Genomic DNA, 17,106 nt, shown 5'->3' with positions numbered 1-17,106 from the left:
AATACCCTTTCCATGGCCATTTTAAGACGCACCACTTCAAAACTGCTTTCACTTCACGTTTTCAAATGCTAAAAGCAGTAAAATATACAGAAATTACCCAAAGGCATAGTCCATCAACCAAGTCCATCAAGTATTACATATCCATTTTCTGTAGACTCAGCCTTTAATGAGCCAACTCAGATGTAGCCTGACTCCTTGGGAAATCAATATGATTCCATTGATTAGCTGTTAGCTGCTAGACTCATAGCCTCATAATACAGGATTGGTCTAAATATATCATACAGCAAAGCTGTTATTAGCTATAGTTATTTTAGTGTTGATTTATAATGTGACAAACAAAACAGCACTCAACAGAAAATAAATTTTAATTTTTTCTACAATAATGAGGAATCATGGCCAATCAGTTACTATTTTTATTGCACTGCTGAGTACTGTTATTAAGTATGTATTTAATGGAACAAGTCTTAATAATACAACTCAATTTGTCTAAGACATTGCTTTTCTGAACCACAAAACCAAAAGCAGTTTGTCAATAGCTTTAGTGTTTTATAAGCAACACAATAAGCACATTCACTTTCACACAGTAACCACTGACATCAGCTTATTGAAATTTAAGTCATAAGTCTTTCAATTATATATTTTTGAGTGTATATTTGTGATTTCCAAAAACGTAACCTCCATTCCTAAATACTTGACTTGGATATGAAAATACTACACCAAAACAAAACAAAGCTCAGGAAGAATAAAAGAGGAACCGTATTGATATTGATATAATATTACGTAAATACTACATTTATTCTTTGAAGAGAAAAATCTGTGGATCAAAATACTTCCAGACCTGCAGTGACAGATAAGAAGGAGATGGCATTCATACATACCCCCCCCCCCAATTCAAGCACCCATATATAGAGTAAATATAACCAGGGAATTCACCCATGAACACAGACACGGAATAAAGATGCAAAAAATGTATTCAGTTTTTATTCACAGACAGGAACTCACAAGAACTAAGTAGACATTTTAAAATCTACATAAATATAATAGCTGTTGTGTGTGTGTGTGTGTGTGTGTGTGTCTTGTTTTGACCCATTTTTGAAAATGAACTTGCACATGCATGTGCAGGATGAACAGTACATGTGGTTATGTTCAAGAGACATACAACAGTTCCCTTGTCTCTTTATGTGTATTTGACTCAAACACATGTACACAAGCAGCATAAGTTAAAAATGACTAATATAGTTTTTATCAAAACTATATTTATTTTTGTTTATTTAATTGACAGGAAAGCATATTTGTGATTAGTAGGAGTAATTCACTGTATCAGCCTTACTGCAAAATGCAATTTCCAGTTGTGCTGGTAATTCAGTTTACTCTAAATAGTTGCCTGCTGTGTAGTTTGACTAGCATTTTTTTCATGTCACCTTTTCATTTTATGGCTTTACCATGATAAACTTGGCACAGCCCAGATTTAAGTTTGTTTAAGCTAAATTTGTCTGTAGCCAAGCAATTGTATATACTCATTGTAAGGAGCTTTGTTTGTTTATACAGACAGGTTTTAGCCAGAGATCTCTCCCACTTTTGTCAGTCAAAACACAAAAATTTGTATTGAAAATATAACATATCGAATGTATTTTTTCTGTCTGTATTTAACATTCATTGTGTTATGTATACTCTGCATTCATTAAAGGCTTGTGTTAACAACATTCCTGACAGCTTAGTATAAAGGAATTATCTGCATGTTACTGTAGGAGGCAGAAGAATAATACTGTCATATTGGACTTTTTAGTTTAGCTTTAATTATATTGCACAGGACGTTTGATCTTGTTTATCTTTGTCCTATATAGTCAAACACAATGAATTTCTGCCCATTTCTGAAGTGTTGAAACAAAGCTGTAGCAGTTCTCTGTACTGATCATACTGTCATCATTTTATATTACGAGTGGGTGTAGCTAGATAATGACAGAATTGCATTGCTGTGTTGACCCAATCATATTAACAGTGAGCAGTGTTTTTTTTTAAAAGCTTACTACAGCTCTATTGGACTTTACAACTGTAATATGCTGTTAGAGTGAAAAATCACTGCTTCTGGTTTTTCATGGTGCCACCACCGGCAGTCAAAACGGATGAAGTTGGACCTATAAAGTCAAACAAATTAGCAGATTTTCATTGGTGTTAAAGTCTCCTAAATAATAACTTGTGACATTTTTCCTGAACAAGGGGCGTTAATCTAGCGATTAAGATGCTGTGTGACAAGGAAGTTGAAATTTCCCTTTAAATCAACTGACCTACCTTGTAGAAACCAAAACTACAACACTTGTAGACCCCTATAGAAAATGCATCAAGGCAAAAATAAAACTGACTATAGCTGAATGCGATCTCAAAGTTCACTTAGAGAGAAAAGCCAGGGTGACCAGCTGCAGAGCAACAGACAGAAAAGTAATCTGATTGTTGAAAGGTGACTGTGGGCATCAGCAGCACTGGCTGGGGAGCTGGGGGTTATTAGCTTGCAGTAAAGCTACTCTGTGTATTTCTGTCCGTGCCAATAGACTGACCGAATAAATGGTGTTCTGACATTTTGAATGGGCTGATTGGGTTTGTTGATGGACAATCTGCCATGCGCTATGATACTTTGATTGTGTCTAATACATTGTTACAATCCCTGCGGTTAAAAGCAGAAAAATATCCTATTTTATATTATAAGCAGCACTCTGAATAAGTAAGTGAACTGAATTAATGCTGCTTAAGTATAATTTAAATCACATTAGCCAGTTCTCTGGTGTTTAAAAATTGACCCAGACTTTGACCAACAAAGAAAGCATTAATCATACTTGACGGGAACTCGACAGGCATGGCATCACCACAGAAATGCTTATGGCTGACTTTACAGTCCATGCTTTGAATATTAAGTTGATCATTGTGTCAATCTTGTTTTCCAGACATAATCGAAGCACTGTAGTTCATCCAGTAACACTGTTATGAATTTGGTTCTGATAAAATTTTACAGTGGTTTGAAGGAGTCATATAAGCTTCGAATTGAATTTCGCACTTCTGTACACATTGACCTTTTCCATGCAGGTCCACACAAAAACCACCGATACATGGTATAGCTGAACCACAAAAAATGAATAACAAATGCATCCAAACCTTATTGTCAAAATTAAACATGTAACATAATGAATGTGATGTTAAGAATACAGTTCTGAAGCACAGATGTTCAGTATCTGAGGCAAAATAAAATTAATGGGACTTTAGCACATGTCCTCTTCTTGGTCTGTAATGCATGTCTGGAGAGAAGAGTTCATTGTTAGGTCAGCTCCCTGAAGTGTTTACTGTTTATAGCCATGTTCTGTAACCAGTGTAGCCACCTCTGGTCTCAGCCTTTAGCTAAAGTCAGAGCCTCTCAGCCTAAGGGTTTGTTTATGCCTCTGCTGGTCTTTTTAACACTGTGCGATCCGCTCAGTGTCTTTGCCAACAGTTTCAGTGTCTAAGAAAAGCAGTGCTTCAAGTGGATGTCTTAATTTTCTCTATCATCATATTAAATTTCTTTTATCTGCTTCTTTGCCTGCCTCTGTGGCCTCTGTGAAAAAGACCACTGAATTAAAATCACAAAACACTGGGAAATGAAATCAAAATGTTCTGTATGTTGGGAAGTTTTCCTATTTGATCCTGGAGGCCTCAGGCATTAGCATCAGTCTCAGGGCTGCAGGTGTTAGCTTGTGGATAAGGGCAGGGTTTTACATGTCATGAGCTACTAAAATAGTTGTATCATAGCTGGCACAGTTGGAAATCAACTCCTGAATGTTGCTCTCTCCACTATTGCCCTCTGACGACTGTGACATGGACAGAGGTAACCTTTCAGGTGAATACGCACCTTGCTGTGCAATGAGGCGTAGATGAAAGGGTTGTAACATGCAGAGCTCATAGCCACTAAATGACAACAGACTTGCAAGACATTTATGTAGCGTTTCCCTATGATGTGGAAGTCTGGGTCCAGGTCCAGCAACAGGTTCAGCACCTATACAATGAAACAGGAATACGGCTCAGTGCAATGCATCTATAATAACTTCTTTAAAATACACTAAATGCAAGAATTTGAAAAGGTCTGACTTTGTTGCCACTTGTTAGTAGCAGCTACAGCACCTTTTTTCTATAGCTCTATTCTACCAATTCATTGCCGCAAATGCCACAGTTTGTGATGTGCATGTAAGCATTGCCTGCAAAACACTGTTGTGCCCCAGATCTGCACAACCCCACTGCAACTGCACTCTTCTTCTGTTAATATCATTATGAAATTCTAATCTCCTGAACCTTTTGCATGGCTCATTGTGGACCTAATGTTGGTTTTGTAGACACAATTACTTGATGATGAGCTTCTGTGCTTAATGATGTATAAAATCTAATCATCTTGTGGAAAGTTAAGGCTTTGGCCTTTTTTAACACTTTCCTGCTGCCAAGTTTATGATTTGCTAGCAAATGTCTATGGAAGAATTTCAACCTGAGCCTCTTAAGTCCTACCTCCTTTGAACCAAAACAAGATGTTTCTGATATTTTTTATATAGCATGAGGGAGAAGAATAGTCCACCTAAGAATGGCTCTTAGTTTGGTTCTAGTTTTGGATTTAACATAAACTTAGACTCACCTGCAGAGGCAGCCAACACAGGGCAAAGGCTAGAACTGATGCCACCAGCATAGAGAAAGTCTTCTTCCTCCTTTGGCTCCACCGCTGCTGGCTGTTAGATGGCTCCCCAGGTACTGAATAGCGTCTAAGGCTTACAGTGATGGCACAGTAGGATACACTGACAGACAGCAGGGGGATCATATAGGAAGCTATGAGAATAAAGCAGGAGTAGAGCAGCCGCAGATTGCCACTATTAGGCCAAAATTCCTCACACACGACCAGGTCGATGCCACTGGGTCGGAGGTCCAGGTAGCGTGTGTAGAGAGAAGGAGGAGCAGCCAGAGCCAGAGATAAAAGCCAGACACCCATAGTCACTGCACCACAGCCCCATGCAGAGATCCTCCTCCGCACTGGGTGAGCTGAGAAAGGAAAAGGAAAAAGTGGAGGTGTGGTCAAAAATCTTTCAAATTAATCTCATTGATTTCATTTGTAAACAAAAATTTGTTATCTTGATCAAAATTTATGAACTATATATATATGAGTAAATATATGTCCTATCAGTAGAAATAATGTTCGGACCCTCACCAACAACAATGTATCGGTCCACAGCAATAGCGGTGAGTGAAAGCACCGATGCAAACACTGTGGCACACTGCAGCAAGGGGACCAGGTGGCAGAGGGGTCGTCCAAAAGCCCAGCCATGGCTGTCGAAGGCGTATGACACAGTCAGAGGAACACAACTCAAACACATCAGCAGGTCTCCAGCTGCTAAGTTACCAATGAAAAAGTTAGTGGCATTGTGGAGTTTTTTGTCAGCCAGGATGCAAGCCAGGAGGAAAGAGTTTCCAACACCAGCCACAATGACTATGATGCAGTAGAGAGGCAGGAAGAGAGGTCTGAACCGAAGCAGGAGCTCCATTCCTACAAACATATCCAAGGGGTCACTGTGGTTGAGTCCTTGGCTTTTGCTGCCTTCTAATCTTTCGGGTCCAATTTGATGGCTGGTGTTATCTGTCAAACTGAAATCCTCATCCATGTAGACATCCATGTCTTTAGAGAGAAACCTAAAAATAAGGAAGGACATGATCAGCAATAAAACAGTAAGTACTCCAGGAATCAGAAATACATGATCAACCTCACATTTGGGATTTTTTGGGGGATCAAATTAAATATTCAATATGTAGGTTTTTAAGGCTGTGAACTAAAGTTATATTGACCTCTAATGTTAATGGTGCAGCGACTGATGTTTTAAAATGACTGGGCACTTCTAATAATATAGAAAACAACAATTCACTGATGAGACTAAATGAGCTTAGCATCTCTGTTACCCACAAAAATATCTCATAATTTCAGTGACATAAGTCTATTTCATGAAAGTAGTATAAAGCTGTCATGTCATAATTGAATTAGCTCTGTGCTGCACCTTAAAGCCTGGTTTTAAAGCCTACATTTGTTTACATTTAGGAAAATTGGACAAAAATAAATTGGATTAGCAATCAGCAGTCCCTATTTGTAGTTCATCCACATTATTTTTGATTCCTGTTTATTATTATTCCTGAATTTCACTTCGGGAGTATAGTAAACTTTATTTTGTCTTAGCTTAGCTTATATAGACAGCAATCACTAAATGACTTTGATACAGAATAAAACTTAAAGATAATGGTTTTTAAGCAAGTTATTGAGTGTCTTTTTGTAGATTTATAGACACAATGGATATTAGAGTTAACGATTTCATAAGTTGATGTCACACAGAATGTTAAAAATGTGGTGTCTGTGTGTTTAGATCTGTGTTATGACCCAGATAAGGAGTTTCCTAACGTACAGTATCTCCCTCCCTCATTTATTAAACTCTTCAAAGTCCATGATATTCACTGGGGCCTTTCAGCTGTTGTGTGGTTTAGTGCAGCGTGTAAATATGCCAGAAAGGTATGCTGTTTTGAGCCAAGATCCATTATAAAACTGCTCTAATAGTGATTTATTTTAAAAATAAAGAACTCGAGTGTGTAGCCCTCGGTTCCAAAATACCTTACAGACACGTAGCCCTGGAGTATGTGAATATGTGCAGTTCATTACCTCCAAGAATCATAAGCTCTATGGTTTCTTTTGTGTTGTTTCAAGACGATAAATGATTAATCTAAGAGTGGATTATCAGCAGTAGAGATTAATTACACCTGCACACAGACTTTCTTGTGTGCGATGAAACCAGAGTTACAGTAAATATCAGAATAAATGTCTTTTTCATGAGCCTCTTTTGAAGTTTCAATGACTTGTTCATAGAGTGATTGAAGGAGATGGGTATTTTTTATGGGGCAGCGCCTTGTGATATATCATGCATTGGAACATTATGTACCCTGGTGCCTCTTCCTTCAAATCCCATTTCTGGCCAATGCTGCCCCGTCAGTGCAGTCATGTGCAAGGCAGGAGCCCACAGTCATAAAATCACCATGAAGAGTGAAACTTGTTCTGTTATTGCAGGCTAGATTAGAATACATAAAAGTGTCTGATGCAAATCATCGCTTTTATTTTGCTGAACTTTAATAATGAGCACAGACATGTCCAGACATCTCAAATGATCAGAAGTGTTTTGAAGGACACTTGCAAGGGTTTGAGGATAATTTAGGGTGATTAGTATTTTCAGACCATTGTTACCACTGTCTGTGATGGACTGGTGACCTGTCCAGGGTGTACCCCCGCCTTTCACCCAAAGAGAGCTGGGATAGGCTCCAGCAGATCCCTGTGACCCTAAATAGGAATAAGTGGGTATAGATAATGGATGGATGACAAAATCCTTCTGCTTTAAGATACCCAGTGTGTTGGGGAAGCTCATAAAACTGTGCTTAGTCTAGACAGGGTCATAGAAATCCATTGAAGTTCCAGGAAGATAAGACAAAAAAAGTGAACTTTCCTACATCTCTGCTGAAGTCTCAGGCTCTTTTTGTTTCTCTTTTTTTGTCAGCACTTGTACAAAGTGGAATTGTCTTCTATCCGCCACCTGGAAAGCACATTCTCATGCCGGCGAGGCACTGTATGGCCCTTCACCTTAGGCACTTAGTTCTGAAAACACCAAAATTGCCTCCATGGTCTGAGTAAACCACTGCCTGCACTTGAAATAATTTTCTGAAGTCTGTTAACAGCAACTTTTCTTTCTTTTCAAAAAGAAATTCTGACCTTTAGCCACAGATCAGTATTTCCCATATGGAATTCATTTCATACATAGATTTGTTCCAGCATAAAGTAGTTTTTCTCCTCTAGAGGTCTGTTTGGAAATGCATTTGAAAGCAAGTATTGATTGAAACGTCTATAAAGATAGTTCAATCAAGTGCAGCTGTATAGATTAGAGAGTGACTTTCCTATAAGGAGTAAGCTCATGAATCTAAAACTGTTGTGTCTCTGCTATCAGATTGTTCAGCGTTCGACAATTCTGGTTTGAACCAGCTCTGAAATCTTAATCTGTTTGACACAGATTATTATCAGATTTGTAATGTGCTGAGTTGGCATTCTGTGTGGATATCTCATTACCATGTGATAATTCTGAGTCTGGACTAGATGTGGCACAGAATGCTACAAGTGACACTACAAAGTAAACTGGACAATCATTTCTTTGTTTTCTTTATTTTCACTTAAACTATTTTAAAGTATCTGCATTTGGTGTAGTTTTATACCTTATGTAAATGGTCAGAAAAGTATTATTGTTGAGAAACTGAAAACAGAAAATGCCACATGCTCCACATGTTATTTTTCATGCCCTTTTTTTCCCCAAACCACAGAGTGGACATCACTCGTCTGCCTTGCTACAATATACCTGAATAAGGCCACATACCTAGATCCAGCTGGATAGTCTTGCAGGGGACCAGGGCACAGCTTTTATGCAACAATGAAACACAAAAAGCCTCGTTCTGTGTTTTGCATGAGGAAACATCCAGAGGGGGACAACATGGTTCGTTTTATTTTGTTCCCGGGTAGCTGAAATATTTATGAGTCACCCATTTTGCTGCTTATTGAAGAAACTGACAGGATCACCTTTGTGTTCAATTACAGCCTATTTGTTGCATAGTAGAAAGAAGCCAATTTTAAAAGGTTTTAAAGGCAGTCTGATTTTATATCTAAATGGATGGCATGCTGACATGCACATTGAAACAATGCTAAAATACAGCGCTTATGTTTAACAGGTATGGTGTTTACAAAGTTCACCATCAGACATCAAGAACCAGACAGCTGATATTTTGACATAATGATTCCCCATATGAAAAATTAAGGAATTACCGTAATTATACAGTTCATAAGAAATGTCAGTGCATCAACTTTCATGACAATCCATTTCAGCCAAATTCAGAAAGATCAACTTGATGGAGACACTGGAGAAAAAGTGGGAGAAAGTCAGAAGTTATTCTCTGGGGGCCATGCAAATCTCATGCTATTTCATCCTGTATCTGCTCAGCTATTCAGTCTCCTTCACAGTGGTGGCCTAAGAGGCAGACACTGCCATCTCTAGAGCCATGCTAGCATGTGAAAAAGTGAATAAGTAACAGATCCAGCTGCTTAGAGGCCTATTTTCATCAATGGGGTGGAGTCATTTTAGACAATCCTGTAAGCATAATTATTTCTAAAATCAGGGTTGTGATCCCAATTACACTACATTTAAGCCAACTGAGAAGCAGAATGTTAAGTTTCATTGACACTGTTTTATTCAGTTATAACCTTTTAATATTGTCTGGGCTGGGAAATGTCTTAGACAAGCAGAGAGGAGTCTTTCCATTCCATCGTTGCGTGAATAAATGATTCAGGTAGTTGACAAAATCTTTAACAGATGGCTCCACTCCAGTGATCCAATATGAGCAGTACACCCATGCAATCAGTCTGAAGGGCATGTTAGAAAATTTTCCATGTCCAATTCAAAGCCTGTTAGTAACCATTACTTGTTCAGCAGCACTCCCACTTTAGAGCCAACATCTCTATCAGTGCCAGACTGCATTTTATCTTTAGTTTCAAATTTGCTGTGTGCTTGTCCATTATCAACAGCAGGAATATGTTTTGTGATCCCATCTGCTCTCACGCAGTGTACCTTATCTGACAGCTTGGAAGAAACCCACCCTTGCATAGTAACGCTGTTGCCATGGCCTTTGTGGAAACCATCCAGAGTCTGCAGTTAATTTGTGAGGCGTGATGAGAATTGAGAACCCTCAAAATGCAAAACAGGAAGGACAACTCTGGATGACTCTCGTTCATCCTGTTTTGTATCATCCCTTTTCCTATTTTTTTTTTAAATCCACTTTTTCACTCTTCACTGACATTTCCCTAATCTTGCATTTCAAACAGTCTGAGCCTTCCGCAGCTTCTAAAGACCATCACAGCCAGAGGCCGAGTTTGTACAGATATGACACACAAAAACGAGGTCAAAGTAGGTTATATGCTAGTTAGTGACTTAAGGCTATATCTAATTATTTGAAATGGGAATGTAGAGGTCTGTTTCTGCATTTTTGCCACACAGTGCATGATGATTAGTGCAGGTACTTTAGTGGTTGGCAGAAAACAAAAAATAGATTGTGCTCTCTCTAGTTTTACACAACACATTCAGGTCACTCTACAATACCATTGTGTATATAAATTTTAGTGCTATGAAATTCTAAAACAGATTCTGGGTGATTTTAAACATTTTAAAATCAATACACTGAAACTTCACACTGCAGCAAGAATGTCCTTCCAAGTCTGCAGGGTGAATTATCAACTGCTGGCTAAATGTTATTATCTCCTACTGACCCTTTCATTAGGAGAGTTCAAAGCCTTTATAATAGCATTGGCTCTGCCAAAGAACAACTCATTACAATTTAAGATGTACAAACACACATATACATTTGAACAAGTGCAGGAAATAGACAATTTAACACTTAAGCTTAGCCATGTTGGGTTGAATATCAGTTAATAGAATTTGCCAGCTCTCAAAGTGTTTCCCACTTATCCACACTGTGGTTTTTGATGCTGCAGGGGACATTCATGCGTCATCTTATTGAAGGAGGGAAAGAAACACTTCTCAAACTTGCCAGAATAGGTCTCTTAGTCACAGCAATGCAAGAAGCATTAAGTTTTGCTGTTTTCCTGATGAGTGTGTTATTATTTGTCTTCAGGGTGTGATTTTTCTAACAACAGAGCTTATAAATTCATTGCTGTTCAGCTTTCAGCTCTGTAATTCTGCATGCGCCCTTTTCCCCACTGGTGTTTCCAGGTTGCACACAGCTGCTTAGTGCCGCAAATGTCAGAGAACCAGAAAAATGTCAATCTTTTCTCTATTTTTGATTTGAAAGACAAAAACCTGTTTAAAAAACATAGCTGTTTTTGGCCAGATCCAAAATAATAGACATATACAACAAGAAATTTTAGTGTTTTAGTCAAAACACAAGAAGAACAACATGAAAATGACTTTCATATTCAGAAAAACGGGGGTTAGGTCTAAACCTTTTCTGCCCGAATACATTTAGATTCACATGCGACATTATTTGTATGTTTGTGTCTCATTCATATTAGTTAGTTCAGTTTATATTTAAGTTAGTTCAGTTAGTTTTTTTTTTTTTTTTTTCACCAGTTCTAAAAAATAAATATGAATTATTCATAAAAAATCCTATATGTTCTGACCATATGTTTTGTCTCACATACCACAAAATGAAATGGTACCAGTTTCAAATATGCTGCATTATTGTACATATATGTTCATTGCATTCACATGCACATATAACACACATGCAGTTTTAAAGTACTTAATATGGAGTAAAGATGAAAACATTTTACAAAAGAAATCTCTTTAATCAAACTGTATAACACAAACCAAGTGTGCTGTGTTGTCTAATGCAAAGCTAACTATTACACATTATATGACATATGCATCTCCTACAGGTTTTTTTCTGGCTTTATATTTGTGATTAAATTATCATTAACATTAACATTAAAATCCTTTTCCATTAGGTTTTGTCCTGCCCCTGTATGTTCATTATATAATGTTGCTTATGTAAAATCAAACCTGTGAATCAGGTACCTGGAACAGTCATTAAAACAACTTTTAATTAGCTGTTTCTGCAAATTAAACTGCAATTGCAATAATTATAACAACACAGAGCAAACATTTATAGAAGAATGTTGGCGCTATAACTGTGTGGGTCCTTACTTGTGTAAATGTTAATGCATGCAGTGAATCGGTGGGTTGAGACTATCTTACCTGTGCAGATGTTCAAAATTGAAGATGCTAAGAAAATCCCTGTGATGTCTCTTAAGTTCAGCAAATGAGTATATTTTCTTCTCCTTTTCTTTCTTGCCTTTTTTTTCTTTCACTCCTTTTCTTGCTAGATACTGATTTTAAATCTCTAGCCAGAGATGTTTTCTTGCAGCTGACATAGAAGCCCACTGTGATATGAGGAGCCAGGCAGGGAGACGGTGTCGTCTCACTCAGCAATCAGTGAGAGTGACGGAGGGAGAAAGAAAAGGGACCCACATAACCTCTCTCCCTCAATCCCTCTTAAACTGTGACCCCTCCCACCTATTCTCTTTTATTTTACCTGCATCCACACACATTTACACTTGCCAAGTATATACAAAGACACACAAAAACACCTACTTTTGCATGTATCACTTAGCATGCTGTGAAGACCTTTTCTGCGACTTATTATTTGCCCTTGGGGTAGAGGGCAATCACTTATTCTTTTTTTTTTTTTTTTTTACTGTATGAAAGCCTGGATTGCCTGCAGATTCTCCCTCACCAGAAGATAAATGAAGGAGAAAAAGAGTAACTGTGTGAAAAAAGGACAGAATCATATTTATTGGTTAGTCCGCAGGGTAAGGAGGGAAATGAAAATACCCAGTTATTGCAAACAGCGAAGACAATTCAATTGAGGAAGAGGTCAGCCCAAATACACACACACACACACACACACCCACATCCTATTGTCTTCCGTTTCTTAAATCAGCACTTAACACAAGCAGAGACACACATTTGAGTTTACTGTCAATCCCCTACCACTTCATCTGTGGAGTGAGCCTTTGTAATACAGTGCCCTCCCACAGGAACCCCTGCTGACACATCGGCAGCAGCTACGATGAAAGCCGCATCAAATGATGTTCAGGCTGTTTTCCTTCTCTCTGATATCCCTTCATCTCTTTCTCTCGCTCCGTCTCACTTTGGTAGAGGCTGCTCCTTATCACTATTGTCCAACGTGCGATGAGAATCTGACACTTCAGCTCAGAAATCTGCACCACAGGTTCTTTCCAACCATTTCACCCCAAAATCAGTAGGTGGGAGGTAATTCAATACATGATGGACCACTCAATAGAACACACAATCCTGGCAAGCCTCAGCCTGAAAATCTTGGAGAAAAAAAAAGAGATAGATACAGAAAGCAGTAGATATGGACTGCTGTTTTTCACAGGAATTCTGTACAGCAGATCTTTTTGTAGAAGCCTGAAAGAAAACCGAATGTCTGAATGGATTGTCTTACTGCTCCTTAATGCTTGCAAAGAAACGGGGACTGAAAAGGCAAGCAGAGGTATTCAGCTAGAGGTCTTAAAGATGAATGGAAAAAATAAGCACATTAGATAAAACAAACATAAATATAAACTGTGCTGTGTGACAAGCATAAAATGTCAAATATTCAATCCTTCAACTGACTATATTAGATATTTAATATGTTATGCCTTATGTTCTGAAGTAATGGCTATCCACGGGACTGAGTAATAATTTCTTATGTTCTCTGCAGATATGTGAGAAAGCTTACATTCAGGCATTTATTTAACCTTGTTATCGCTGTGGCACAGCCTTTGAATGATTGACTGTCTGTGAAATTACTGTAGGTCTTTTTTGCAGAGCTATTAATTGCTTAAGAATGTGCATAGACGTCTCTGTGTGTAGACTGAACAAAAAAGAATCATACCTCTGCCCACAAAAGGCCAAAAATACTTCATTATTAGTCCTTCTCTTAATTACAGTTACACAGCAACCATCAGTTACTACTTGAACCAATTATACAAATCTATCATGCTCATTAAGATGTGGAGGAAGTATCACGCTCATACACTTGAGTTAAAAGTGCCTTTACATAAATATAAAAAGACTCAATCGTCCTGGATTTACATTAAGTAGTAATTCAGAAGTATTGTCAGTTCAGAAGTGTTGCATGGAAAAAAAGAAAAGCACAGCTCTGCAGAAAACTTCAAAAGTACAGTTTGAAATTTATTGTCAACCAGGCAGGTTATTACCATGCGATGAATTTCAGATTTCAAATTACCGCTGAACTGTGATGTTGTGCGGGTGGCCAGGATGACAGCTTTACTAAATGTCACAATCAGTCTCTTGACACCTTTAGTAACAAAATTAACGTCAGATCCGTTTGGCTTCACATCTTACCCCGGCTCTCACCTCATACGTCTGTATGTCCAGAAAGGAAACGCTCTAGAGATGGAAGCTAGGAAAGCGGTGAGATAATGAGAAATGTGAGGTGACCCTATGAAAAGGATTAGTGCTTGAAGTGAAAGCAGAAAGATGATGTTTTAGTTATATTGATTTCAGCAAAAAGAATGAATCAAAAAGAAGCAGTTCTTTAAGTTAGATAAGAGAGGGGGATTTAGAAGACCTGATAGAAACTAAACTACAAGAAACTGCAATAAGGACACAAAGGAGAGTGTGTGAGTGTAGGTTTTGTAAAGACAAGATGAGAGGAAAAAGAAGACAACAGAGATGTTACAGCTTGGTCACAAGTATGTATGTCAATTATATCTTGATTTCATGCTTGAACGCAACCCTCGCTGCAGAAGCAGCCCAGCAATGTAAAAAATCCATAGCTTGTCTGTTCTTTGTCATGTCAAACCAATTTTCACGTTTACCAATTTTGCTTTTACCTAAAAAAAACCTACATAGATCACTGCTTGTGGTAAACATGACAAGAAATACTGCAACAGAAGAGCACAAGTATAATTTTATACCACAAGAGAAAGAAAAATAAAAAAGAAAGATTTCTATTACTTCACAACATGAATTGCCTCTTTCAGTAATTCCCATCAGTGAGCTTGCACTACTCACGGTTGTGTAACTACCCTCGGTTGAAATATTTCAAAACCAGAGTGAAACAACTCTCACACACAAGTTCCACAGAATTATTGTATAATTTTTTGTGAGAGTTGCAAAAGAATTTCATGTATGCCCGATCATCAGTTTCATAGAACACAACTTTCCTGTCAGAGACTAAAACAACTGAATAACTGTCAGCAAATTCTGAGAGACAACAGCTCTTGTGTCCCGGTGTTGTCTGACTGTGCCACATAGAAATCTTTGCCTCTCATTATGTCCACCGATAACCTATCGAGCAGAAATTAGTGTTTCCGCCTGCTTCTCATTTTTGTCCAACAAGTCAGTGCTAGAGCCAGCTGAGGACAAAACAAGCAGTGACCTGCCAGGCAGAATGAGCAGGTCATAGCTTAGTTCAGCTGTTGTTTGTGGTTTCAACCAGTGTAATGCCTTATCATACTGGTCACGGTGAAAAGAGCCGTTACTGTGTTTGCTGACATTTTCCACGTCAATGTAATCTGGTATTGCAGATATTTTATCCATGTGCTGACCTTTTACAGATATGGCTTGTTGTTGGAAATAGTGGAAAGTGTCCCTTTTTGACACTTATGCTTTATTACAGCTGGAGTACATGCAGGTTTTGGAATATTTTTCTACTTTTAATTTGTGGAAACAAGTCACTCACCAGTCACACTGTCACACGCTGTGCTAGCCAATCATCTGCTGCATTATATCTAGTTGAATGTGTACTTCACTTTTCTAAAAAATATGGTTCTGTCTTTCAGTCAGTTTCCACAGTGTTCCATTTAGTTTCAGTTTGGGATGAGCATCAGTTTTTAACTTCTGCATTCACAAGGTAGACACTGTTTCCTAATCAGTCAAGTCTGTTCACTCCCGCTTTCCAGACTGAAAGGTTTCAAGCTGGGTATCGCAGGTTTTTAGTGGCAACAGCTACGAGCTGACTATTTGTAAGAGAGTCAGGGGTAAAAATTCTCAAAAGAAACTTGGCCCAGTATTGATGTTGCTTTTAAACCAATTTGAGTTGTCACAGTGACATACTACATTGCCTCAGAGTTCTGCCTCAAATCTTTTTACAGCATTGACAAAAGGCGGTGCAGAACATGCATCATTTGCAAGCAGAGCTCTATAAGAGGCACTGATAGTCCTACACTTTGAGGTCCACTTATATATAGTGCATTGAAAAAAGGAGGTTTGGGTACATTCAGTAACATGTTAAATGTACAAAAACCATAATGGCAGAGTACATACATGAAAGTGCATTTTCCTCTATGTCTTCACTGTTCAAGTGATTCACTCTCAGTGCACCTCACTGCCGACTGTCATTGCAAACAGGTTACAGAGTAGACAGAGAAACGTTGCTTTGCCATCTCTATACTACACTCTGGGCCACCTCTATTGTCTGTGTGCACACTGTGTGTCTATTTTAATGAAATAGTAAAATGTTAGGGAGCTGCCAGTAATCCATAAATATGAGTATTGAGTATTATTATATGAGTGTTAACATGGTACTGTAGATGTAGATGTGTACCTGCATGCCACATCTGTCTGCTCCTTCTCCCTCCTTGACTTCACCGTACTTGAAGACATTTGTTGAAATTTATTGCTGTCAGTGAGTCAGTGCGACAACTGTCTCCCATTTGAAATAAAATAGCATAAAATAAAAATAGCTTTTCCCTGCAAGCTTCACCGCTTTGACTCCTGTTGCCTGTAGCTTAAAGGTAGCCTACCCATATTACCCTGATACAAAACAAAAAACATGCATTAATTTTAATTCAAGTGACTTTATAGACTATTGCTTTCTGTTTGCTGTGTCTTTTAGCTGTCTCTTTATTTTCTATGAATTGTTTTTATGTGGGTTTTCAAGATCCTGTCATAGCTCACCAACATTTCCATTTATCACTGTGTGCAGGTGCACATAGACGTTTTTGATGTGTTATTTCAGTGGTTGTAAGGACAGAAACATTGTTCTTGAATGTTAAATTGGTACTATTTTATCTGCTGAATGTTACTCTGTACTGTAATTTAATAATGGATACATGATTGTCAGATTGCCTTTTTGAATTGGCAGCATAGTTTTTGTTTATAAATTTTGCCCTTGGTTCTGTGCCACTTATTTTAAAAAGCATTTTGCTTCAGAGTTGAACTATAAGCTATAAGTCATTTTATCTGAAAAAATAAGCTGAAATGTTTGCAGCTGAAAAGTAGATCAACTTAGGTACTATAATAATGGCTTTTTAAGGTCAGCCTTTACAATTTTGCTATGGCAGTAATGTGGTACTATTAGTGTGATTTGAAAATGTTTTTGTTTCAGTGAAACATTCTTGAATATGGACATACAACACAACACACATCCTAAAAAGTATTTTCTACAGGATCCCTTTAGATTTGAGTGTCATTCTCAGTTAATCCCAGGCTCTGACTTCCTGTT

General features: G+C 38.0%; 1 protein-coding gene across 1 annotated transcript; it reads right to left on the bottom strand.

Moving 5' to 3' along the window:
* Positions 1–3,575: 3,575 nt before the first annotated feature.
* Positions 3,576–15,479, bottom strand: LOC113124669 (prolactin-releasing peptide receptor). The gene is made up of 4 exons (XM_026297720.1): positions 15,350–15,479; positions 5,204–5,681; positions 4,640–5,037; positions 3,576–4,015 (listed from the first exon to the last, which is right to left on the bottom strand). The coding sequence occupies exons 2-4, from the start codon at positions 5,664–5,666 to the stop codon at positions 3,788–3,790; spliced, it is 1,089 nt and encodes a 362-aa protein (XP_026153505.1). The 5' UTR covers positions 5,667–5,681; positions 15,350–15,479; the 3' UTR covers positions 3,576–3,787.
* Positions 15,480–17,106: the final 1,627 nt, after the last annotated feature.

This window comes from Mastacembelus armatus, chromosome 13 (assembly GCF_900324485.2).
Source record: "Mastacembelus armatus chromosome 13, fMasArm1.2, whole genome shotgun sequence".
NCBI lineage: Eukaryota > Metazoa > Chordata > Actinopteri > Synbranchiformes > Mastacembelidae > Mastacembelus > Mastacembelus armatus.
This window is presented reverse-complemented; position numbering and strand designations above follow the sequence as displayed.

Bases quoted from the DNA above. Each gene is read 5' to 3' on its own strand.
- LOC113124669 (XM_026297720.1), bottom strand. From the start codon at position 5,666: ATGGATGTCTACATGGATGAGGATTTCAGTTTGACAGATAACACCAGC. The intron at 5,038-5,203 runs GTGAGGGTCCGA...TTCCTTTCTCAG, and splicing joins GGACCGATACATTGTTGTTG to CTCACCCAGTGCGGAGGAGG. The intron at 4,016-4,639 runs GTGAGTCTAAGT...TTCATTGTATAG, and splicing joins TGTGTTGGCTGCCTCTGCAG to GTGCTGAACCTGTTGCTGGA.